Raw genomic sequence first — 25527 nt, 5'->3', positions numbered from 1 at the left:
TTATAGTATGGCTTGAAGTAATTTATCTAGTATTATTATCGAACAGTTGTTAAATAATGCACTTATTGATATCAAAGAAAAAAATCTTAAACTCTTTGATTCTAGGTAAGGAAAAATGAGCCATCAAAGTTAAGAATTAAGAGTTTGTAAGTTTGCCACAGATAACTTATAATATATATCAAAATTTTAATTATCACCAATGAAACACAAAGAAATTAAACACATAAAATTGATATGAATGACCTTGATTTAGTACCTACTAGTACAAGGGGTGATCAAAAAGTTCGCGAACTATCTTTATATCTACAAAACCACAATTCAGATTAGAAACAAATTTGGTGCACACAGCCAAACACAAGTTCTATAAAATAGCATATATGCTGAATAAAGTTTTGCTCATAATGACGTCATTATGCAGGTACTTGTGACGATAAATGGTTGCCTCAGTGGTACTCGTTTAACAAACGACTAAAATATTTATGGTATATCTTAAAAATGCCTTTGAAGTAGCATATAAGAATTTGTTCATAGTTTATTAAGACAAATGACTTCCTACAAATTCAATCAATGATTGGATAGATCGTTTTAGTGAAGGAAGGCAGATGGTTAAATATGATACTTGTTATATTGCCCATTGATATATTAGCAAGTTTGAAAAGGGATGTGTGTTTGATAAAGCAATATGCTATCAAAGACCTCCAATTTACACTTTGAAAAATACTTGAATATTTCAACAATAATATAACTATCAAATACCTAAGATATATCGTTTACTTTTTGGTCTACCCTCGTATACTCTGTCTAATAAACATTTACAATTTTGATTTTAGCGGAGCAACATTTGAAAAGGAATGAAATCATTCAGAGTGGGTTAGGAGATTTGATGAATACAAAAACTTTTTCTATTTGCCCTTTTTGTCAAAATTACAATTTTACAGAGTAAAGAAAAAAATCAACATTAATAAATATTTTATACCATCTTTAAAATGACGTTTGGTGGTCCTCCCAACTCAGGGAAAAATTATTGGGTCCGTATTTATAGGTGAGAAAAAAATTCCTAAAATTTTAAACATATTCGTTGACGGAAGAAAAAAAAAACATGTAATGGGATGAAAAAAAAAAAAATGAGTCGGGCCATTTCTAGGTAGTAGATCGGGAGAGAGGGCAACCAAATATTTTTAAAACAAATTGTCTTATAAGGCTAGTACATGTTCCATCACATACTTAGTAATGCAAAATTTTTGAATCTTTGGCACTATTTTGAAAAACAAACATAGGATATTTTTTTTGGGGGGGGGGGGGGGGGGTAGCCTCTCATTTTTTTTGCGTGATAGACATAGCATATGCAATGGACTTTTCTTTGCAAACATTGTGCTTGCTTCTAAATTTCAAAGAAACAACTCAATATATTTTATCAAGTTTCGTATGTTCAATGAGCGAGAGCTTACAATGTTGTCAACATAATGAGACATGATGCGTTTTTATGTCCAAACATTACTCCATACTATGTGTGGTTCATTGCAAACAATCTAGCTATTTTTGTGAGGTGCCTGAAGGAAATCCTATAACTGCCTATTTTTTCTATCTAACTGCTAAACAAAATAGACACATGTACCAACTTTTCGAATGTAAGACATGTAATTACAATTTGTTTTTCATGCACCGCATATTGTTTAACATTTTCAAATTAAATGCTAAGCATCCTCCTTGCAGTGCCCCATTTGAAAATAACTTCTATCGCCACAGAAAAAAGACCCACCGTAATCACGTATGTTAGGCCAAGTTTTATCTTTTTTCTTGAGTTTTAAAGAAACCAACAAATCATCAAGACTTGTCCCATGAAAAATTAAATATAATCATGGTAATAAACGCATCTATCCACAGCAGATATATGCACATGCCAACCACGTGCTCAGTGGAATGATATTATCGAGGAAACTCGAGCTGTAAACAGAACAGTTTTTCCCGATTTGCTGGAGTGGGGTTAAAATCGCTTTTTTTCATTAATCAGACGATGCAATGCAACAAATAAAAGTAGTAAGTAATATAACCTAATGATTATTACTTAGTAATTTCTTGTCTTGATGTTATTATGGTCGCATTTATTTTAAAACCAGTGCTATTCGAACTCTGTGTGACAGAGGAATGGCGGACGAAATGAACACATGGCCTCAGGAAGACACCCATATGAAAAATCAAATTTTCAAGGATTATGGATAATGACAAGAAAAAAAGCGAAACAAATGGTTGTAGCCATATTATCAATGAATCAAACTAACACTATATTCAATGCATTTTTCATCTCGTGAATGCTGTAGCTGCGCAGTTCTAACATGATTAATTTCCTCCTATTTAAAACAAAATAAACTTAATTATTAACTGATTTTGGTCTCTAACAGTAGGTAATTAGTGCATTAGCACTTTGAGTAACTTTGGGCCAGTTTAGTAGAGTATTAAGCGCATTCTTGGTATTTTTTATTTTACACCAGACTAGATTCAATATGGCTTGTACATCCCCCTTAAGTATAGTTTACGGTTGTGAAACATAGATTATCGCGTTAACTATGGTTCCCGGATGTAAAATATAGATTAACGTTGTTAACTATAGTTTACAGTCCGTAAACTATAGTTTACAACCGATAAACCAAGTTTATCGACTGTGAAACTATGTTTAGCTCATTTTTGTGAATTTGGCGTGCCATAGATATGTTAAGGTAGTGCGTTGTGATATATTAGGTAGTGTGTGGTGATATGTTAAGGCAGTGCGTGGTGATATGTTAAGGTAGTGCATGATGATATGTTGAGGCAGTGCGTGGTGATGTGTTAAGGTAGTGCGTGATGATATGTTAAGGCAGTGCGTGGTGATGTGTTCAGGCGGTGCATAGTGATATTTGTGTGTTTGAAGATACCTTTCTTTTTCTTGCTGCATATAATCTTCTAATGTCATCATTATGTCGTGTTCTACTCTGACGGTAGGGTTCTCGGCTGATCCACTGGACACCAGATCAAAACTCATACCTGTATTCAGAAGAAAATCACAAAACTTTATTTACAATCGCTCTGTTTAGGTGTTCAGAAAGAAATCACCTAACATATTAGCATTCAAAGTGCACACCCGTTTAGGATGCAAGAAAATATCATTTTGCTTGTCAAAGATTAATTTTATGACACTGGATTGTAGATTTTGTCACATTTGCCCCAGAGATTTGTTTCACTTAAGATGAATAAATTGAAATAATTAAATCATTAAAAAAGGCTAATGGACATTTGCGAAAAAGCGGACAGTGGAGTGCGGACTTCAGACTTCTGACTTTTAAATAAAGGGGACGTCTCAAAGTATAAAACTTATAAATAATCTCGCCTCTGTGTTTCTATATTACAACAATATCTGTACAATTGCACAGAATATGATATTAGGCGTTTAAGCTGAATACGTTTTGACAGGTATAAATAAAAACAAAGTCGATAAATGTATTTTTATTTATTTCAATATTTAAATCAGACCCATCGGAATCGGAGATTCCGAGAGCATGGAGAATTTTCGGGACTTTCTTTGTAATAAAGGCATTATAACCTCCTGATTCTCCCTGACCAAGGAGGATAAGGGTTTTTTACCCCCTCCCTTCCTGGTTTCCTTCCTCTTCCTTTTTTGGGCAGTTGAAGAGGCAACATTGGATGCAGATGATCCTTTAGCATAGGAAGTAGCAGTGGAAGATGAAAATCCACTTGCATGGGAAGTAGCTGTGGAAGACCGTTGCTCTTCTTCAGACGAGCTTGAGCTCAAATCTTGAAGAGCGATGGTTCGATGATCTTTCTTTTCAGCTTCTGTACATTTAGGAGAGGTTGCCAACTTCATTTCTATGTTTCTTATTTTCTTCAATTCATCTCTAGGTTTAAGAAAAATTAAATCAAAGTTATATGTGTATAAATGGGTATGTGTGTGTGATATTTTGAACCTTTTAAAAAAATAATGAAATGTTTACCTGATAATTGCGTTTTTAATTGCACTGTCAGTACATGCCATTAGTTTTGACAATTTAGTAGACAGTCTTTCTTTCAATTGTTTTGCAGTTGATTTTTTTTATATAAAATTCTTGTGTAATCCAAGGTAATTGATGCGGATTATCAAATATTGCATGCTGTATTTTTACCCATGAACAAGGATGAACATGATAGGCCCTGACTAACATTATAATTTCTTCATCACTGAATTTGACCAATTTCCTTTACCCTGTGGTAACAGTTGTTTCAAAGTTCTCTAGAAAATTAATATAGATTGAACAGTATTGATAATTGTATTATCAATTATAATTCATACCTTGAATTTTGAAATCACGAGACTTGTAAATATAACTTTTTGGTTTATTCAATTTATAGTTCTAAAAACTAGACAGTTTATTTACCCGTTGGCGGTATACTAGTAAGTTCTTTAATTTAGTTTAATAATTTGTTGAATGGTAAAAAAACAATTTTGAAAATCAATTTAACAAGATGAACTAAAAAATTGAGAACTCATCAACAGGTTGTGCACCCACCGCCAAATGGTCATTTAACCCCCGTTTTGTGGTCAATGTCGCTTTTTATCTACCAAATGGGGGAGAAAAATCGTTTTGTTCAGTTCACTGGAATGGCGTGAAATGGTGCATAATTTTATTTCACGAGGAATGAAATATAGATATTTATCTGTACTCTGAACGAAAAAAATTAGATTTTTAGCGCAGTGTCGTTCAAATATTTGACAATTTCGTCACCTATGTAAACAAGTGTAACGTTTCTGTGTTATTACTTTAACAGAAAAATTCCCCCCATCTCCAAGTAGCTGCACTTATCAATCGTGTTTATCCATTCATATTTCTGTTATCCGGGCAACGATCAATTATCTAAACCAATTAAAAATGACAATTTCTGAACTTGGTCAAAAGACTGATTTAACTGCGGAGGCCCATTAGTGTTAATTTTCAAAGAGTAAAATAAGAGGAAAGGTAAGAAATCGCTTTTATTTCGTATGTTATGGCTTTATTCTGTATAAAAATAGGATATACAGTGAATTCATGATAAAACCCAGGATACAGGATTTGTGGTTAGGGGGGGGGGGCGTGGATAACTTTGTTGAGACAAGGGGTCTGGGGGCCGCCTTAAGGGCCCCAGAGGGGGCCCAGGGGGCGAAGCCCCCGGAAGCTCATGGGTTTTCGTGTATTTTAGAGTAAAACAAGGCAACTTGATCCACACTTCTTTGTTAGGATAATGTAAGGTATCAAGTATCAAGGGGAGATTGAACACAAATATTTTCCTCCTTCAGATTTTGTGAATTTCAAAATTTTAATTTAAATACACTTTTCAGTATAAGATTATCCGTTCACAACATGAACTATTTGTGAATACATTAGAATCTTTGACTGAGAATAACAAAATGCAAATGCCGGGACACAGAATCATAGCTGGACAATCAAGAAAAATTATGGTTTACGTATATTATACTGATAATTCTTAATAAATATGTTTTATTTGGATATTATAATACCTGGTTTATTCAGATTAATATGCTGTAACAATTACTAGCCCTCAAATTGGTCGCGGTCCATCATTTTAAAAATCATTCTAAGTTATGTTGCACCAGACCTTCCACATGAACATAAACATTAATTTTTTTCTAAAAATAGACGAAGAATTTACAACAACTGATATGATTTAGCGACTCTCGAATTAAAATGATCACTCATGTTTATATTACATCTATCATTATGTTTATTATATCTGAATACTTTACTCGACATCTATTCATCTAACAATTATCATAAAAATATTGTCCGTGAATTTCTACTCACCGACACTATTGTCGGTGAATTGTCTATTCGGCGAATTTCACTTTTGTCGGTGACCTGTCTTTCGGTGAGTTGTCCGGCACCGTCGCCTTAAAACTCGGGGAATACTGCTCTTGGGGTAGCTTAATTATGTTCCCCAAACGAAGTTGGGGAACATATTGTTTTTACTCTGTTTCTTATTATTATTATTATTAAGGTCTTCCGTCTTCAGCGGAAGACCTTCTTGTTATTCTTAGGTTTCTTTTCCACTATTTTTATTATTATTATTATTATTGTTTTTTTTTCTTACCGATTTTGTGCACGCGATTTCTCGAAAACAGCTGGATAGATTTTCGTGAAACTTTCAGGACTGATAGAACATCTAACAAACCCGATATATAATTTTTTGTTTTGATGACGTCACTTCCGGTTTTGAGATTTCAGCGATTTAGTGATTTTCAGGGGGTCTCATTGTCCATCATTTTTCTCGAAAATGCCTTAAGACAGAAACATGAGATTTTCAGCGATGATAGAGCAACGTGTGCTCTTTTGTCACACACCACTCTCTTTTTCCGGAAGTGCCGCACGTCAGCGCTCTCTATGGCCCAAAAAAAGTCCTATCGCGAATTTCAAATTTTTTGACACCTTTTCTAAGATATCTTTTTACCTGGAAATATTTTGTTAAAGCATGTAGAATAAAAAAGGTGTAGAATTTAAACATCTTTTTAATGACATCTCAAAAAAAGGACTGGCCCCTTAATTCAGGGGCTGAGAGGGGCCGAACTTTTTTCCTTTATATCTCCAAAAGTATTTAGAATTTGTAATACGTCAAAGAAGCAAAGTTGTTCAAAATTTCAAGCTTAATCTATTGAAGTCGTCAAAATACGTCCGGCGACGTCATTTCCGGCCAAACCGGAAGTAGTCGGAAAACGCGTTTTTTTGCCGTTCTTGACAAGATGTTGGGTTTCATTTGTCTCTGGGAGCATAAAAAGTAATTTTTTCCGTCCGTCGTCGTCACTTCCGGTCAAACCGGAAGTAGTAAAAATGGCTTTTTTGAAGGTTTTGATGCAAAATTGAAATTTTAAAGTCATTGGAGACTACTTGGCTCATTGCTTTCTTTTATTTTAAAGTCATTGGAGACTACTTGGCTCATTGCTTTCTTTTATCCCGGCACTTCCGGCACTTCCGGTCAAAACTGGACGGAAGACCTACTCGTTGCTTTGCAACGAGCTTTGCTCTAGTTATTATTATTTTTCTTCTCGGGAAAATTTTGTCCGCGAATGATCTTGTAAACTACACATCCGATTAAGGGGAAACCTATTTAGGGTAAGTAGGCATGTTATGTAGATTTGCGGAACGAAGGTCATTTTGCGCGCACGTGCTTGCAAGAGCGCGCACGTGCAACACGTGAAATGACCAATATACTTGAAATTGCCGTAACTTTTACATTTTTCGATGTAATGCTTTGATATTTAGAATATGTAGACATATTATAAATGTAGATAAGATGACATTGTCAACATGCCATTTTGTGTGCACGTGCTTGCAAGAGCGCGCACGAGCAACACGTGAAATGACCGATTTAATTGATATAGACTTAAATCTTTACTGTTTTGATGAAATGCTTTGAAACTCATAATATAAGGATAAAGTAGTAGCATAGACAATATGACATGGTCAAAATAGCAAGATCTCACGCGCATGCACGTGCGCTTCGCTCTGATTGGCTGAAACTAAAGTCTCAATATCTTTCTTGATTTTTGATGAAATCCTTTGAAATTTTGAACATAGCCATGCATTAGGATATCCTACAACAAGATATATAGCAATTATCAAGAAAACACGTGTATGGTCATCATGCACATCCATACACGTGCGTGTACGTGCGCTGCAATCTGATTGGCTGAAACTTTAAATAGCTATAACTCCCTTGGTTTTCGAGCAAACGGGGTGGGATTTTGAACATAGATAGATATAATGGACTTCTACAAGAAGGTATGATCACCATGCACATCCAATCACGTGCGTGAACGTATGGTGCAATCTGATTGGCTGAAACTTTAATCAGCTAGAACTCCCTTGGTTTTCAACCAAATGGGGTGGGATTTAGAACATAGATAGATGTAATGGACTTCTACAAGAAGGTATGTCAACATGCTCATGTATGCACGTGCGTACATGTGAAATGAGTAAAGCCAAATGTACACTTGAATGAGCGTATTTTTTAATACTTTTGGATTAAATACTTTAATATTTAGTATATTAAAGTATATAGATTGTGTAGACAAGATGATATGGTCATTACGCACAGGCATTCACATGTGCACGAGTGCAATGTTAAAATTTGAATGAACTTTGTACCCTTCTGGGTAAACGTTGTTAAAGTCTCAAATGCATAAAGTTTGTCTTATCTAATGAAGCTAACAGGGAATATGGCACCAAAACGGAGATGGGGAGCGTTTGGGGAACATGTGTAACGGTCCCCCGTTACAATTGGCACTAGTTATTGTATGATATTAACTTTTTATATGAAGAAGCATGGTGAGACAGGTAAAAGGTGTATTGTATTGTTTATTACCAAGACCCATACAGTTCATAGGTTTAACGTATATACATAAATCAGTTGTACAGTATATGTATAACAATTTCAATATCATTAAGTAAAGCAGGATCATAGAAATTTTTTTACAAACTATTCATTCTAAATTCATAAAGCAGAAAAAGCACAATAATATCACCGTGTGAAATTGACTGTTGTATTTTAAATTCATTTTGGACTCTAAATGTTTTTATCTAATTTTTGTTTTAATATTATTTCTAATCTGAAATTATTTTGTTTCACAAATTGGATTTTACCAATCTTTCTTTTACTAAGTTACTAATTGATAATTTAATTACTTAGTGACACTTGTAAGAGAAAACAGAATTTGTCACTTGTGTTCATGCAAGGAAATAGGAGATGAATTTCATTATTTATTTAAATGCACTGATCCATACATTAAGAATTCTAGATTAAATCTTTTGCCCAAGTACTATTATACAAATCCTAATGTTTTTAAGTTTGACCAACTATTTAATTTGAACAGCAGGGAAAAATTAATTAAGTTATGTAAATTCATTGGAACTATAATGGAGAGAGTCGGCTCTCTTGGTCTGTGACATTGTCATTTTTTTTTTTCCAATTTAGTTGTTGTTTTCTTTTTTTTTCTTTTTCTTTGTCTCACGCATGCTTAATTAATCAATTGTAAATATTTTATGTAATATCCTCTCTATACTGTTTTATACAGTTTATGAGAATAAAGTCTTGTCTGTCTTGCTATCAAAGGTGTTTATGCCCAAGGACTTTTTAATCACTTTTACAAACAACAAGTTATTATTTAATTATCGGTGTTCTTTATGCCTATGTCATCAAAGCATTTCCTTAATTGTTCACTGTATCACTTTTACTGAACACCTGTCATTTTAACTCATTGTTCGTTTTCCAATAAATACGATTGTCAAATTTTACTTATCAGTTCGGAGGCCCGACGCATTACTGGCCACTTCCGTCTGTGTTCCCCGCTTGTATCTTTTAAATGTTAAAATTGTTGTCCATCATTTAATTATGTTCCCCAAACGGAGTTTGGGAACATATTGTTTTTACTCTGTTTCTTATTATTATTATTATTATTTTTCTTATTTGTTCTCCGGTACTTTTTTGTCCGCGAGTGTTCTCAGAAACTGTTCACCCAACTGAGCTAAAACCTTTTTAGGGTTAATAGGTGTGTAGTGTAGGTGTGCGGAACGAAGGTCATTTTGCGCGCATACGCATGCACGTGCGTGCACGTGAAATGAGTGAATTGACTGATATACTTAATATAGCTATAACTTTTACATTTTTTGATGAAATGATTTGAATCTCATTATATAAGGATAGATTGGTAGTGTAGATAATGTGATACTGTCAAATTTGCACGAACTCACGCGCATGCACGTGCGCTTCGATCTGATTGGCTGAAACAAAAATCTCAATATCTTCTCTGTTTTTTGACAAAATGCTTTGAAATTTAAAACATAGGCATGCTTTAGGATGTTCTACAATATGGTATATAAGAATTTTCCTCAAATCACGCGCATGCACGTGCGCTGCAATCTGATTGGCTCAAACTTTAAATGGCTATAACTCCCGTGTTTTTCAACCAAACAGCATGGGATTTAGAACGTAGACAAACATAATGAACTCCTAGAAGAAGGTATAGTCATCATGAACATACTTGCACGTGCATGAACGTGCGCTTCGCTCTGATTGGCTGAAACAAAAATCTCAATATCTTTTTTGTTTTTTGACAAAATGCTTTGAAATTTAAAACAAAGGCATGCTTTAGGATATCCTACAATATGATATATAATAATTTTCATCAAATCACGCGCATGCACGTGCGCTGCAATCTGATTGGCTGAAACTTTAAATGGCTATAACTCCCTTGATTTTCAACCAAACAAGATGGGATTCAGAACATAGATAGATATTATAGACTCCTACAGCAGGGAATGGTCATCATGCACATGCATGCACGTGCGTGCACGTGAAATGAGTAACATTCCAAATACACTAGATGCAACATATTTTTGGATTTTATGCTGTAATATTTAGTATATTAAGATATATCAATAGTGTAGACAAGATGAAATGGTCATTACGCACATGCATTCAAATGCGCATGCGTGCAATGCTTAAATTGAATACTTCTGGTAAAACTTTGTTAAAGTCTTAAATGTATCGCGATTGACTTATTTAATCAAGCTTACAGGGAATAAGGCACCAAAAGGGAGTTGGGGAGCGTTTGGGTAACATCTGTAACGGTTCCCGTTACAATTAGCACTAGTTACATACACTTATTAATAAACTCGGGAATCATATTACTCGTTGCTTTGGACTTTTATGTGTGTTATCGGGAAGAGTCCTTGGAATACGGCTCTACTACTTCCGGCCAACGACGCCACTCACTTCCCCTGCCAACATTCCCTCTTGCCCGATCAACGACGCATCATCTTTTAGACCCAAACTAAGTGGTTTTAATAATTAAGTTTACCGATACATGTAGTAGTAGTGAGGATAAAGTCGTTATATCAATTCAATTTACATCTGCTCTCAATTTTGTACATTTAAAAAGATATTTTCCCAGTTTACTTAACTCTGTTACATTTTTTGTCGACAACAATTGAACAAGTTTAAAGGTAGAGGGGTTTTGGTGATAATATTTCTTGATATACTCTTTTCTAACATTGGTAAAATGTCTTTGGAATTGTCATCAAACGTTTATCTTAATAAAAGAAGTAATTACTATGGAATCATTTTTTATTCGTGGGGGTCAATGTTCGTGGGTAGCCAAAAATTTCCTGGTTCATGGGGACGTAAGTTCGTTTGTTACAAGTTCTATTTCGATTTTTTCCCTCCAACATTAAAAAAAGGATAACCCCGTCAGTAATGCTTATTTGAGTTATCCCTCTTGTGAAAACAAAAATGAACCGGCGGCTTGCACCGACAAATTACAGTCGAATGAAAGGAATGATAATAAGTAACATTAATTAATTAATTATTATTCACCCTGTAACACGAGAACTACGACTACAATGCCAAAATTGACTTAAAAACGTTTATCCTGAAACCAAATCATGCTAATTGGCTAATTAGCACCCACTCCAAAATCGCACTAAAAATTGACCTCGTCGAAGGGGCATTTGAGTGTGTTGGACTATAATGTAAACACTATTTAAGGAGGCTCATTACACCACTTTTTGATGACGTACTACACAAAAAAATAAACCTCCATTGTTTCGACCGATTTGCTTTGGGGTCGAATCGTATGGGTACCTCAATAATATGACCCTGACTTTTAAAACACTTTAAAAATAGATGAGCCATGCGGTGTTATAAACAGTGAAAACAAAGTAACGGATTCATTTTACATACACCAAGAAGGATTACTTTTTAGGAGAAACAAAAGAAAACAACAGCCAAATCTTCGCCAAACAAGTAATGTGCAATTTCTGACATGTCGAAGCAGTGAGCTCTATCAGTCAACGTGTTTGTATGGAGGAAATTCGAGTTTAAATCGACAACCTTGTTGAAATTAAAAATGTTATTTACTTGCACAATGTACTGTGTTGGTGTTAATTTATACATTTGCTTATTTGATTTAAATATATATTATGGAAGTTTAAAGCTTTATTCTGAAATTTATATGTAATGTTCAAACGTTCCTTTGTGTTTTGAATCTTGTGTAATTAGGAAAGATAACTCTTGAAAAAGGACTTTTTATACCAAATATTTTCTTAATTGGAATTTTCATTTCGTTAAAACATTCTTCATTCAATTTGTCACAAGCAATTCAATGAAATACATTCCTTGTCTCTTCAGAACTCATTTTAAAAATATTTTATCCGCAGATTAAAAAGATAATGACATTTATTGTTTTTTAGAAGAAAACTATTTTTTCTAATAAAATTAATATTTTGTATTATGAGGTATTTTCATTTTGTGTACTTGTCTAAAGAAGATGTCCATCATTTGACACTGAAAGTTCTGAAAGTCTGGAAATAACTTGAAATAAAACATTTCACTAAAATAAAAAGAAAGTTAAAAAAATTCTCTAAAAAATATTTACGGTATCAATATCTCCATTTGGATATTTGGCATCTACATGATAAGTGGTGCTGTCATGAAATCTGAAATAAACTGTGGATGTAATGAGCCACCTTAAATTTAACAGTTGCATTTATCATTTTATTACTTATTGTATATAGTTTTCGATGTCTTTGATACCTAATAATTTTTTTAATTTTGGTTTCGTGTCAATAATTAACAATATCTTTATGCGAAATCACTCGGACACGAGGGTAACAATTATTTTACGATGTAAATAACTTTTAACAAACGATAAACCAGATGTTTGTAAATACGATCGTGGGGATGTTAATTTGTGGGTCAGGGTTACCCATGAAAGCCACGAACATTGGTCCCCCACGAACACTGATGATTCCACAGTAAACAAAAATCCGTGTCATAAAAACCCCAAGTCATTTACAAAAGTTTCCTCCAACTTCCATCGCATATTTGATCATTATTTAATGAATAAAAAAAACTGTAATTTATTTTTGCAAAACGACTCAGAATTAAGCAGTTTGAGTATTTTAAGAAATTTTAGTGTATATGACGTTATTTTGAATCGCCATTTTGAGCTACATGTAATTAACATATTTCAAATTTAAACGACTAAATTTTCCGATTTAAAATGATAATATTAGTAATTGTCATTATAGATAGTTGTACTAGGCTCAGTTAGATATTCACAAACCCTTTCTCCTATTTAAACGACATAATAAATAATTTGAAAAAAAAAAATATGAATACCCGCCATTTTTTAAATCGCCATTTTGACTTTTAACTTACAGCTGCACCATCATTTAACTGTAGAAAAGTGAGATGTAGAGGAAAAAATGTAAATATGCAGTGAATTGATGTTTGCAAATGTAAAATCCCGAACAAAGCAGAATATAGAATCAATAGACAAATAAATCAGAGAAAATTCGAATTAAGTGTAAAAACGACCAAATTTTCTGAGTTAAACTAATAATATTAGCATTTTATTATCTTTTTTATACTTGTATTACACTCAGTGAGATACTAACACATTACTTTTCCAATGAAAACGATATCAAGAGAAAATTTGAAAAATTGGATGTCCGCCGTTTTAAATCGCCATTTTGACCTCTTTAACGCCATTTTCATGAAGGTCAACATATTTTTTCGGAATCAGCATACTCGAATTAGGTTTAAAAACTATGCTGGACCAAATAATAATTATTTACCGTTAGAAGTTATGTTTAGCCTTCTTCTTGAAAATCAGGACCAGACTTAACATAATGTATACGATCATATAGCTGCTAATTTTTTTTTTCTTTCATTATTTAAAAGTTATCGATATTTGTGACTGATCAACGCTTAAATTGTAAAAAGCTTGATTTAAGAAAATGTTTTATTGCTACATGTATTTAGTTTTTTAATACCCCAAAATATGTTAATTCTTAGTGTAAAAAGGTCACACAATAATTTACGCGTATTAATTTGCAAGATTTTTTCAATGATAAATATTATTCAAAATGTTTAACGTAAAATAAGATCATATTTTTTGCCATGGTTACATCTGATAAAATATAATTATAGTTTGAGTTGGTCAACTTAATTGTACCGTAGATCAGTAAGATGAACACTGACCACCTATTTTCTCTCCGATTTTGAGTCCCTCTTTATGATTACTTATCCAAAATATACTTCTCAATAAATCCTGATTTAACAATTTCACGAGTGACATACCTTAATATTCAAAAGACAAAAATAATTATTTTCAGAAATGGTGGTAAAATTAGAGAGAATGAAAAATGGACTTATGGTAACGATATAGTTGATATTGTTGACGATTTTATCATCTTGGAATGCTTTTTAATTCCAACGGAAAATTTTTGAAAACTCAAAAACACATCGCAGAGCAAGGTAGAAAAGCTTCATTTGCTATTTTTAATTCATTAAAAGTACATGCATTCAATGTTGAAACACAGTTATCTGTTTTTGATACTTACGTAAGTAGTGTACTTTTATACGCATCAGAAGTATGGGGATAGCATAAAGCTACTGATATAGAAAAAATCCATCTTAATTATTGCAAAAGAGTCTTAGGGGTGGGTCAGAAAACAGTAAATAATTTCGGATATTGCGCATTGGGAAGATATCCACTAGTACGAAAGCCTATTAGGATCAAACTATAGAAAAAAAATTAAAAGGCGTTATAACGCCTTTCGAAAAGGCGTAATAACGCAAAAAAGACGTTATAACGCCTTTTAAAAAGGCGTTATTACGCCTTTCCATTCCAAAAGGCGTTATTACGCCTTTTTAAAAGGCGTTTTAATGCCTTTCTAAAAGGCGTTATTACGCCTTTCCATTATAAAAGGCGTTATTACGCCTATACAAAAGGCGTTATTACGCCTTTCAAAAAGGCGTTATTACGCCTTTCCAAAAGGCGTTATTACGCCTTTCTAAAAAGCGTTATAACGCCTTTCCAAAAGGCGTTATTATGCCTTTCTAAAAGGGTCATTACGCTTTTCAAATAACCATTATTTTGTATTTAACAGGCTCGCGCTTTTAATAGCCCCCCCCCCCCCCCCCTACTGACCAAACTCGTGGAGGGACTTCTCGGTAAAACTTTATTCAAATGCAATAATTTGCCACAGTTTTACATACTGCAACAAAATGTTCAGAAACCAAGCAACCAATAGTTAATTATGAAATTTAAACTCTAGCAAGATTTTCCCCAAAAAGTTTGTATGTGTGGAGGGGGGTACCCCATTCGCACTCGTGCTACTGGCCTACTTGAGAAGATATAGGATATAGGCAGATGTATCTTGAAGCTTAGCTTGCTGTGTATTAAAATTCATGTCATTTGAAGATGTTTTTCTCTCTTGGAAAAAAACAGGCAGACTATTTGCATGGGTATAATGAGCAATGTCTTGACCATTGGTAGAGGTGTGCCTTGTATTAACAAAAGACTGACTTAGTTGGTTCAACATTGAAAATATATGACGCATTTAAAAATCTTTTTTCCTGGAAATCTAATCGCTATCTGCTTAAATTATTTTTTGAGAATTAAATAAGTTCTATATCTAATTGTGAAAGTCATGTCCCAAAGGTAAGATTTCTATCCCCCCCCCCTCTTGGTTGGGCTAAATATGTTTAGTCATGTATTGAAAATAAAAGGCGTAATAACGCCTTTTGGAAAGGCGTAATAACGCCTTTTATAATGGAAAGGCGTTATAACGCCTTTTAGAAAGGCGTAATAACGCCTTTTGGAACGGAAAGGCATAATAACGCCTTTTCAAAAGGCGTTATTACGCCTTTTTTCGCGTTATAACGCCTTTTAAAAAGGCGTTATAACGCCTTTTAATTTTTTTCTATAGATTGATCCTAATAGGCTTTCGTACACTAGCACTAAAAATGAAATTAGAAATTTTTAAATACTGGCTCAAGTCAAGAGGGACTGATAATTGTATTCTTAGGGCCTGTTATGAAGATATGGTTTTACGTAACGATAATTGGATTATGTGTATTAAAGAAGAGTTGGGGAGACTAGGTTTGAGCTATTTATGGGACTCCAACATTGTTGATAATTGTACATATAAAATAATTGAGCAAAAGATGGTGATATTTATAGACAAAATATTTTTTTTTTCATTTGTAACTTCATCTTCAAAAGGACAATTGTACCAGTACGTTGTAAATAATTTTGTATTACAAAGATATTTAACAAAACCTATTGATGATACATATAAGAGAATGCTCACCAGGATTAGATAATCAAACAACCAATTAAAAAATGAAACTGGTAGATATAATAATACACTTAGATCTCAAAGAATTTGCACACTATGCTCCTCTAATGATATTGAAGATGAATTTCATTTCATATTAAAATGTCCATTTTATGAAAATCTGAGAAGTATGTACATTAAGAAGTAGTATTATGTCAAACCAAGTGTATTAAAGTTGTAAGTTTAAAGAGTAGTCAAAATGTAAAAGAGTTGTCTAATTTGGGAAAATTTTTATATAAAGCTACAGCTCTACGAAATTCTAATTTGTAACTACTATTGATATTTCTTTCCTTTGAGTACTTTTGTATATAATATTTATTCTGTACTCTTTATCATGTTTGTATTTGTATAAAATCTTATGAGCCTTTGGCTTAAAGAATAAAGAAAGATTTGATTTGACTCCTGGTGATATCCGGCAGGTGCCTGTCTGCAAATATACAGAAGTGACACCTATTGTCTTGTTTCTCGCCACTGCATTGCGCGATTCACAGAGCTTCCGTTTGTGTAGTAGTTAACAGAGCTTCTGTTACTAGTCAGCACCAGCATAATACTTCAACGCGCTTCCGTTTGTGTACAATATCCATATTGATTTTCATGAATACAGTGCTGTGTTAAATAAAAACAAGAAAACATTGATGTAACCATCAATTGTCGCCCAGGAAATATATAAAGTAAATTATGGAAATGACTCTTGATCATCAAACCGCTTCGATATGTGTGAAAAGGCATGCGTCTAATTACTCGATGGAGATAAGTCGATTTGATAAGTTATATATCAGCGAATATTTGGAAAACAATGTCAAACGAAAACGATAGTCCATATTTGGAAAACAATGTCAATTTCCTCGAGTAAATGTTGGCTGCATAAAATATAAATTGAAGTTAGACACATGCATCACCTATATTTAAAAATATATTTAATTTTAAAACACGAATTGTGCAGAGTACGTTTTTATGCGAGAAGGAAAATTCGATGTTCTAAAAAAAGGGACCTGTCAATTTTTCGATAGTAAATGATAAACAACTTTATATATTAAATATGAAAAACATATATTTTTACAGATTCACTTTATGGAAGTAAATATATTATGTATCTCGTAATTTACATGTATAAAGGGAAAGAACATTCTGATTAACAGTCTTTTTAATGTTTAGAAAACCTTTCATTTTGAATAACTACTCCCACCCCAATCCCAATATACCAACACTTAAACTTATATGTATAGAGCAGCCCGGTCCTCCGGGCTGCAATCATCTTTTGATTAAAAAAAAAAAATCAATCGCATGTACACAATTATTTACTAAATAATTGTTTCCGAATAAGCTCATTTAGCAAAAAAAAAAAAAAAAAAAAAAAAAAGAGTTGACAGTATGGCTTGTCAAGAGTTTTTTTTTAAATATAAATCTGATGGTAGTAGTTATTTTTCAAAATGAAAGGGAGATAAAAGTCACATTTTCAGTTGAACATTTGCATCCTGTAAAATGGTATCAATATTTATAAAAGGAAGGGTCGTCTACTTAATCATTCGTAACATATTATTACTGCTGTAAACTAACCGATCGGCAGTAGGACTTTATTACAGCGAATAAATACTGTAGTGTAATTAGAAACAGTAAAAAATAAAATAGAATATGGATTTTCATTAAACGGGGTTAAAGTTTATTTTCATTTACTGCATTTGATGTCTTTAAGAAAACACGTGCAGCTCTGACAACGATAAATTCCCGGTACATGTAAATCAAGCGATGGACATATGATTTAATTAAGTGTACTTGCTATCAATCTGATTGACAGACAACCGTTTTCCCGAAAAATTGACGACGGCATTATTTGATATAATATTACAATACTCAGTAACTACATGACTGTTATCACAATTTTAGCGCCATGTGTTTTACATTGAAATCCCCTTATTATTCTAACTACTTTCTTGTTTAAATTTATGAGCATTCAATCTTTACAGAATTTTCTAATCATGTGCGTGTGTGCTAAATAAATAGTAAAATTTATTTGAAATAAAACTCGGACATAAAGCAAAATAAACCGGTATCATTTTCCGCTGTCAGTGTTCATTTTATTATGCAAGCACATAGAAATAAAACTTTCAGTTATCTCCATGTCTATTTTCAAATTATATGTTTATTGAACAGACACCTGTATTTGCACAACAAATACGTAACCTATCAAATTGTGGATCGAGATTTATTAGACGGGAACTACTATTTATTATGAGGTTTAACATTGGTTGGATAAATTTTGAAAAAAAATAAATTTCAAAAATACTTTATTTCAAAAATTAATTCATGGGTTGATATTCAAGACAAATAAATCAGATATCAAATTTCATAATAAAATATGCATAGAACACTTAATCCTTTTGAAAATTCCAAACAAAGTATGCAAATAATTAATTGATGAATTAAATGAACGAAAGGCGAATTTCAGTTTTATTGTTGACGTGGAGTTTCAAGATTCTTGTACCTTCACATTTTGATTTGAAAAGAGTTTAAAAATAAAGAAATTTGAACATTAGACAACAATAAAACTCAAATAAATTAGTTATGTTTTTAAAAAATAGCCGCAGTGTCACTCAGGATTACCTTAGTAGCCACAGTATTAAACCTCAGAGCTACTCAGTATCGACTCAGTGGTCTCAGTACCCCTCAGTACCGCCTCAGTACTAACACAGTCAGCCTCAGTACCTCTCAGTATGTCCTCGGTGTACACAGTGAAAACCTCAACGCTACTCAGGACTTCCTGAGTTTCTCAGTACCGGGCTCAGAACCACTCAGGGTTTTCTCAGTACCACTCAGTACTTCCTTAGGGTTTTGTTGGATTCTCAGTGCTTTTTAGTTACAGTTGTGATCAAGATCGATCAATAATAATTTATATCCTCAATCTGAACCTCAAAGATTATTTTACTCAGGACATCTTTAATATCATGTCGTACATTCACAAATTGCCAGATAATTCAGGGAAAATCCGTCATAAAGAATGTGGTTTTCCTGGTCACTTCAATGATTCTTTGATGACACAAAAAATTGGTCAAGATCTACTTTTCCCTGATGACTGTGTAATTTTAGGAGACAAAATTTATCCGAATAGACACCCAATATTGACACAAGAGAATAGAGAAAATTCAGAAAATTTAATAGTTTTATCATCATATAGATCAAAAATTGAACGTTCGATTGGTAAATTAAAAAAACATGCGGAGTATTAAGTAGCGTCTGGCGTCACCCCAGGCAAAAATTATCAGGCATGGCTGAAATTGTTGCAGGGCTTGTTTTTAGGTCATTCTGAAATTCTGAATATTCTGAATATGTTTATATGCATAAAAATAGCAAAATAAAAGTATCCAAGTATTGTTGTTAATCATGATAGTTTAATGAATGTAAATACATGCATATCACATATAAATGTGAATATTTATATATGTAGAAGACTGTTCTAAAATTATATATGGCGTATTTGAGCTAAAAAATAAAAAAACGAGATTAAATGTACGAGGGCTGTTCAATAAAATAATGTCCTCGGTGCTCAGAAAGAAGCAAACGACGCTTTTCAATGATTTAGTCTTCATAATTTTACTTATTAATCTCTTATAATGCAAACACATGTCCGTAACATGTTTTATCGAATTTCTGATTGTTTTTAGAACTCATTTTTGGGTATGACCCTTAGTATACTGGAAAATGGCAGATCCAATGATTTCCTGGACTTGTTTTTTTTCCTTCTGAAAGGTGTTTTTGTCAAGTTTGGAAATAGAAACAAGTCAAAATGTCAACGATCTGGCAAATATTGTTAATGTGGAAAAACATTAACTTTATGTTTATCCCAAAAATCCTTTTACTCTTCAGGGCATGCAGGTTTGGACGCTGTTATGAAGAAATTCAATTTCGTGGATTCCTGATTCTGGGTGCTTCCTCTAATAAACCTTTCGATTTTTTTGCAAAAAATTGCTTTCTAGACTCCTCCAGATATTAAACTGTCTCCCTGAATACGAATTTGAACAACAATACCACTAATATTTAAGAAAATTGCATATAAATCTGTCTTTGTGCTCTTGCATACCTTTGCTTTTGTCAGACCTTTGCCGTTTTTATCAAGTACATCTTATGGTAAATTTTGTTTTGATGATTTTAACCAATAGATTCATGTTCCAATATCTGTTTAAATATAAAACAAATGTGGATAACCACAATTACTGATATTTTAAAATAATTGTTAAGACTTTCGTACACGCTGTCGTTTTCACTCATTTTTCAAAATATAGGATGACTTTTGAGTTCCAAGCTTGTTTACTGTCAAACGTTTCTTAAAAATAGTGTAAATTACTCCCGATATGATGTCTATCAAATTTGCTATGTGTCTTAAAGTCAATCAAACATCATCAAAAATTATTTGTAGTCTAGAAATTTGGCAAACAGTACATAAGTTGTTATAATTTTTGTTGGCAAGGAGGATACCCATTTTTGATGCCCATTATATAATTTTTTATCATTGAAATCCACCTACTCATTTGTCTACAAATCAGGCATCGGTTGCTGTAAATGGCACATATTTCAGTAAATATTTCTTTGAGATGCTAAACACGTTTTACAGCAGCTTTAATGTAGCCTTGATTTTCACTCTAGTTTACTGATTCTTTATCATTCATTTATAATGCAGTGTCTCGAATAGCCCTTGTTTCCCAGCTTCTCACGATGAAACTATGTAATGAAAAGTGGTCACATAAACTGTTTTAAATTCAGTAAAGATTCAATAATGAGAGAAAGTCAAGTTTAATGTCATATAATATCTGTATTGTACGACTCGTATGTCATACAGTTCAGGACATTATTTATTGAACAGCCCTCGTAGATTAAGATGATATTTGCTATTTTCTTTTAAATGAAAAATTTCACCGAATATAAACTTAAAATGGTCCCAGGTTTTTATGTAGGTTAAATTGACTTGAAACTGTGTCTGATATCTTTATCCGAATCGGTTGAATATATCTATGAAAAGGCGATTGAATTAAATTGTGTAATTTACAGGAAATCCCTATCTTTAAAAACAAGTAGATTGATCTTTTTTTTTTATTTAAGTCAGTCTGAACTTATTAAGAATGTGCCATATATATGACTTTAATTATTTAGTTACTTGTGTATTTATTTTTCATGCAGTTACTCTCTAACGTGCCAATTAAATGCTCATTATAGGGGGAATTAAAATTTATAATTACATATAGTTATATGTAAATCTTAATATAAACATGATATATAAAATCCTATACACAAGCATTAATTAAAGATATAATTCATCTTTTGTTTCATTTTTAACCGCCCCTCGTTAAAGGTCCGATCTGAAAGGTATATAGTCCGAAGTCCTCTATACGCTATTCCGCAAATGTCCACTAGGAGGTGAGTTTATCCACTCAGGAGTTTACAATCCTCCCCCTTAACCAGCTCAAAGTTTTTTTTAATAGTTACTTACAAATGTGTTAATTGCGGAAATAATAACAGAATTGATGGAAGGAACTTTTTTACTCTTATACTTTTAAGTACTCACGAAACATGAAAAGGGTCAACACGAGATGTTAATACCCTATACACCCCTGAATTATTCTGCTTAAGTAAGCTTGTGTATAACCCACCTTTGAAAAGCGGAAATATTTAAGATATAATTCCATTAGTGAATTGTTGCCACCAGGACATTCTTTTGCGCGTTATATTTTGAATATTAGGATGCAGATCAAAGAAAACAAACAGTCTAATTCCAAATTTTAGCACTTGCAAGATTAAAGTTATCTTAAAGTCAGTCCTTAGTATTCCAGATAATTTTTCATCCCAAAGTGTATTATCTCCCTGATTTTGAAATCAATGCAGAATTTGATTTTCAGCAAAATGATTGAAGAGTATTTTGTTTATATAGAAATGTTTTGACGTTTATATTTATTTTCAGCTTGTAATCGAAATATGTGTTTTTGAAGGGGGAAAAACTATAAAGGTCAGTTCCTGCATTTATTTATATAAATTTCGAAAACAGGACTTTGTACTAAAATTGGGAAGCATTGTTTTTGACAATGAAGATTATACAGTAGGTCAAGGTGTCATAGTGTCAGAGACACAGAAAACTTTTCCTCCATTTAAGATGATATCGTACCAAGAGTAAACTGAGAGAAAAGAATCTTTGTCAATATGACAAGTTGAGAGAAATGAAAAATTGGCTATGAACCCATAATAATAAAGTTATGCCTAGTCTATTACTAGTAATGAAATTGTTAGAAATAGTGTATATGGCATATATATATATATGGCTTTGATTAATTTATTCATTTGTGAATTTATTTTCATGCAATTACTCTCTAACGTGCCAACGTGATGAGTTAACTATTAACAATAGTTACTTCCATTCTTATGTCGACTTGATATACTGTATCCTAGGGAACTTGAAGTCAAAGATATAACAGAGTCTGACACATCTGTTTTATATTCATGTATTTTACTAGAAAAAATATTGGTAATCTAACAACCAAAACAAGATACCGTGATGAACGTGAATGATTTCAATTTTTCTTTCGGCACTTTGTCTTGCAAGTATATCATTATACCCTGATCCTCTGCATATGAATCTAATTAATTTAGCAAACAGGTAACAGATCGGCAGGGGATGCCCACTCCTCCATGACATCTGATTTCTGATTTTTCTCGTTTTTTAGGTCCGTGTTTGCTCTGCTCACGCTTTGTATTGTTTGAATAGAATTTTTGACCTTGAATACCGGTCGTTATCACTATATATTCCATGAAATACAAATCCGTGATAAGAGCAAAAAACACGGACCTCCGGAAATTCCAGAGGAGGGGTCGGATTCCCCTGTTCACCGGTCACACCGGCCCGTCCTAAGACCTATGTATAGATAAGGCAGATGAAACATTCCGCAGTCAAATTCACTATAAAATCAAAGGTCTATTACTTTATTGCAACACGTCAATCAAAATTTGACCTGACGATAGGTTATCTTAATTATTAAGATCATTATGTGGACGATAGAATTAAGGAATGTTGACTTTAAACGAGACGGTTGAAATCTTTGTAAAATCAACTATCAAACTAAGCGATTTTGTAGCAAGCTCGTGAATATCGAATAAGTAAAAGCGGAATATTACTACATTAATAAGAAAATCTACGATGGAAAATATGAAGTCATCTTGCTGTTCATACAGTTTTAAATTTGTTGTTAGTTGGAACTTATCATAATTATACATGTATATTATCATTGAACATTCAATTATGAAACAGATCTGGCATACTCTTTCTAGCTGTGTCTAAAACTATACTGACTATACAATGAATTGTAAAAACGTCCTCAATATACCTGCATGAAAGTCTAGTTATAAACCACAAAAAGTGTTTTCTACTTCTCATGTTTTTGAATAATTTCTGCTCAGGATCGAATTATAAAACGGCTTCTAAAGGATCACAATTATAGTGTCAAATTAAATTCCAACTGTTTGTTGGAAGACCTGGTCTCTGAAGAATACTAATTGTTGTCAAAGAAGATCTCCAGGATAGTATCCTTTTTATTTATCCCGAGGAATGGTTGGATAAAGCGTAGAAAAGTCGATGGTTGATGATTCAGACTTAAGAATAACGCATCCCCTTCCATTTTTTAAAACAAAAAATAAGCGATAACTGGAAGACTTTGCATCCATAAACGGTTCGCCTTTAATTACGCGATCCTGAACTAATTGACACCCGTCAGTTAGTAAGTTAATTGTAAAATTGATTTTAATTGAGAAATTGATCAAAAGGTATTCAAAATTAAATATTAGCTTTCCTAAAGATTACCAACATACTGGCGGCGTTATGAGGTAGGTAAAAAAAAAACTTTTCTAACGAGATCAAAAGGTTCTATAGGAATTTTGTACTTCAGTGTTTAGACATCTAGACCCAGTAAAAAGCAGTCCACGAACACGTGGGCACTCAACATAAATACCATATTGACTTACTGTCATTGGTGGCTTCCACCATTAGTTCGTCAATTGTCTTTTCTTCCATGGCATCAGCCTAAAAAATTAATTTAAAAAAAATCAAACATTAAAATGTGATTTTAAAAAATACGAATACAATATTTAATTGTTCAATTGCATCTTTCCTATTTTGCATTTAATTTTTGCACATTTTTATAACAAGAAAAATATAAGAGATCTATCCTTATCCAACAAAAATTCAAGATTTTTCCCTACCATTAGATACAAACAAGTTGCTATAAAGAGGCCTAGAAACTTCATTGTAGTGGTTCTGTTTATATAAGGGCTTTAAGGGTAAATTATAGTTTTTGCCTTCCTCCTTCCATTTATAAAGGTTGGATACGTGAGTCACTTCTTGTACGTAATAATGAGCTCTCGTGCAAATTTACGGAAGCCCATTTAGGACCAATCGAAAAATATTATTGAATCCGAGATAACGAATTGTTGAATTTGTTATAACGAATTTAATTCGTTTTAACAATTTCTATGAATTTGTTAAAACGATTTTAATCTGTTTTAATAAATTTGTTGAATTCGTTATATCGAATTCTTTAATTTGTTATAACGAATTAAATTCGTTAAAACAAATTGAAAAATTTGTTATAACAAATTCAAATATTTGTTATAACAAATTAAATTCGTTTAAACAAATTCCAAAGTTTGTTAAAGCAGGGTTAATAATAAAAAATTAAAACCATACAAAGGAAATTTGATCGAATTCAAAAAATAAATGTCAGGGTTTATACACACTGTGTGAAATGTATACATGTGTTAAACATGTGTTTTGTTTCACATGTGTTCAACACATGTTTTTCACATGTAATACATGTGTGTAAATAAACACATGTAAAATATGTGTTTCATTTATATGTAAAACATATTATAATATACACATGTAATACACATGTGAGATAATATATATATTAAACACATGTTTTTCACCATATATGTATAACACATGTTATATTTATGTAATATATGTGTGAGAAAATACAGATGTTTAATTTATATGAAATATATGTGTATTCATATTCACTTGTAAAACACATGTTTAGTTTTTTTTTTCCATGGCACCTGATACGTGTGTTTTGGGGATAGATTACTCTGCTCCATTTTGTAAACTTTTGCTTTAACTGTATTTTGTTATTATACATAGGCACATCAATTTCAGTACATGTATAATCAAAAATTGTTTAAACCAGAAAAAAAAATCCTTTACATATAAAGATTAACGATCATTTTTATGAAAAAGCAACTGCTGTCATGATCAAATTATATACCCCGGTATATAAAGAGTTGAAAAGTTTTT

The 25527-nt window shown here is 32.5% G+C and overlaps 1 protein-coding gene across 1 annotated transcript in view; it reads right to left on the bottom strand.

The window, feature by feature from the left end:
• Nucleotides 1–24517, bottom strand: part of LOC134237372 (blastula protease 10-like) — a 30097-nt gene extending 5580 nt beyond the window's left edge. The window contains exons 1-3 of the mRNA XM_062719483.1: nt 24435–24517; nt 24198–24255; nt 2910–3018 (exon numbers count right to left, since the gene is read on the bottom strand). Of these exons, the coding sequence (XP_062575467.1) occupies nt 2910–3018; nt 24198–24255; nt 24435–24479 (212 nt within the window). The 5' untranslated portion in view covers nt 24480–24517. The remainder of the gene's footprint in view (nt 1–2909; nt 3019–24197; nt 24256–24434) is intronic.
• Nucleotides 24518–25527: the final 1010 nt, after the last annotated feature.

This window comes from Saccostrea cucullata, unplaced genomic scaffold, assembly GCF_032062105.1.
Source record: "Saccostrea cucullata isolate Sc308-1 unplaced genomic scaffold, CSIRO_AGI_Scuc_v1 ctg235, whole genome shotgun sequence".
NCBI classification, from domain to species: Eukaryota; Metazoa; Mollusca; class Bivalvia; order Ostreida; family Ostreidae; genus Saccostrea; species Saccostrea cuccullata.
Note: the sequence above shows the minus strand (reverse complement) of the source record. Positions and strands in the feature narration are given on the sequence as shown.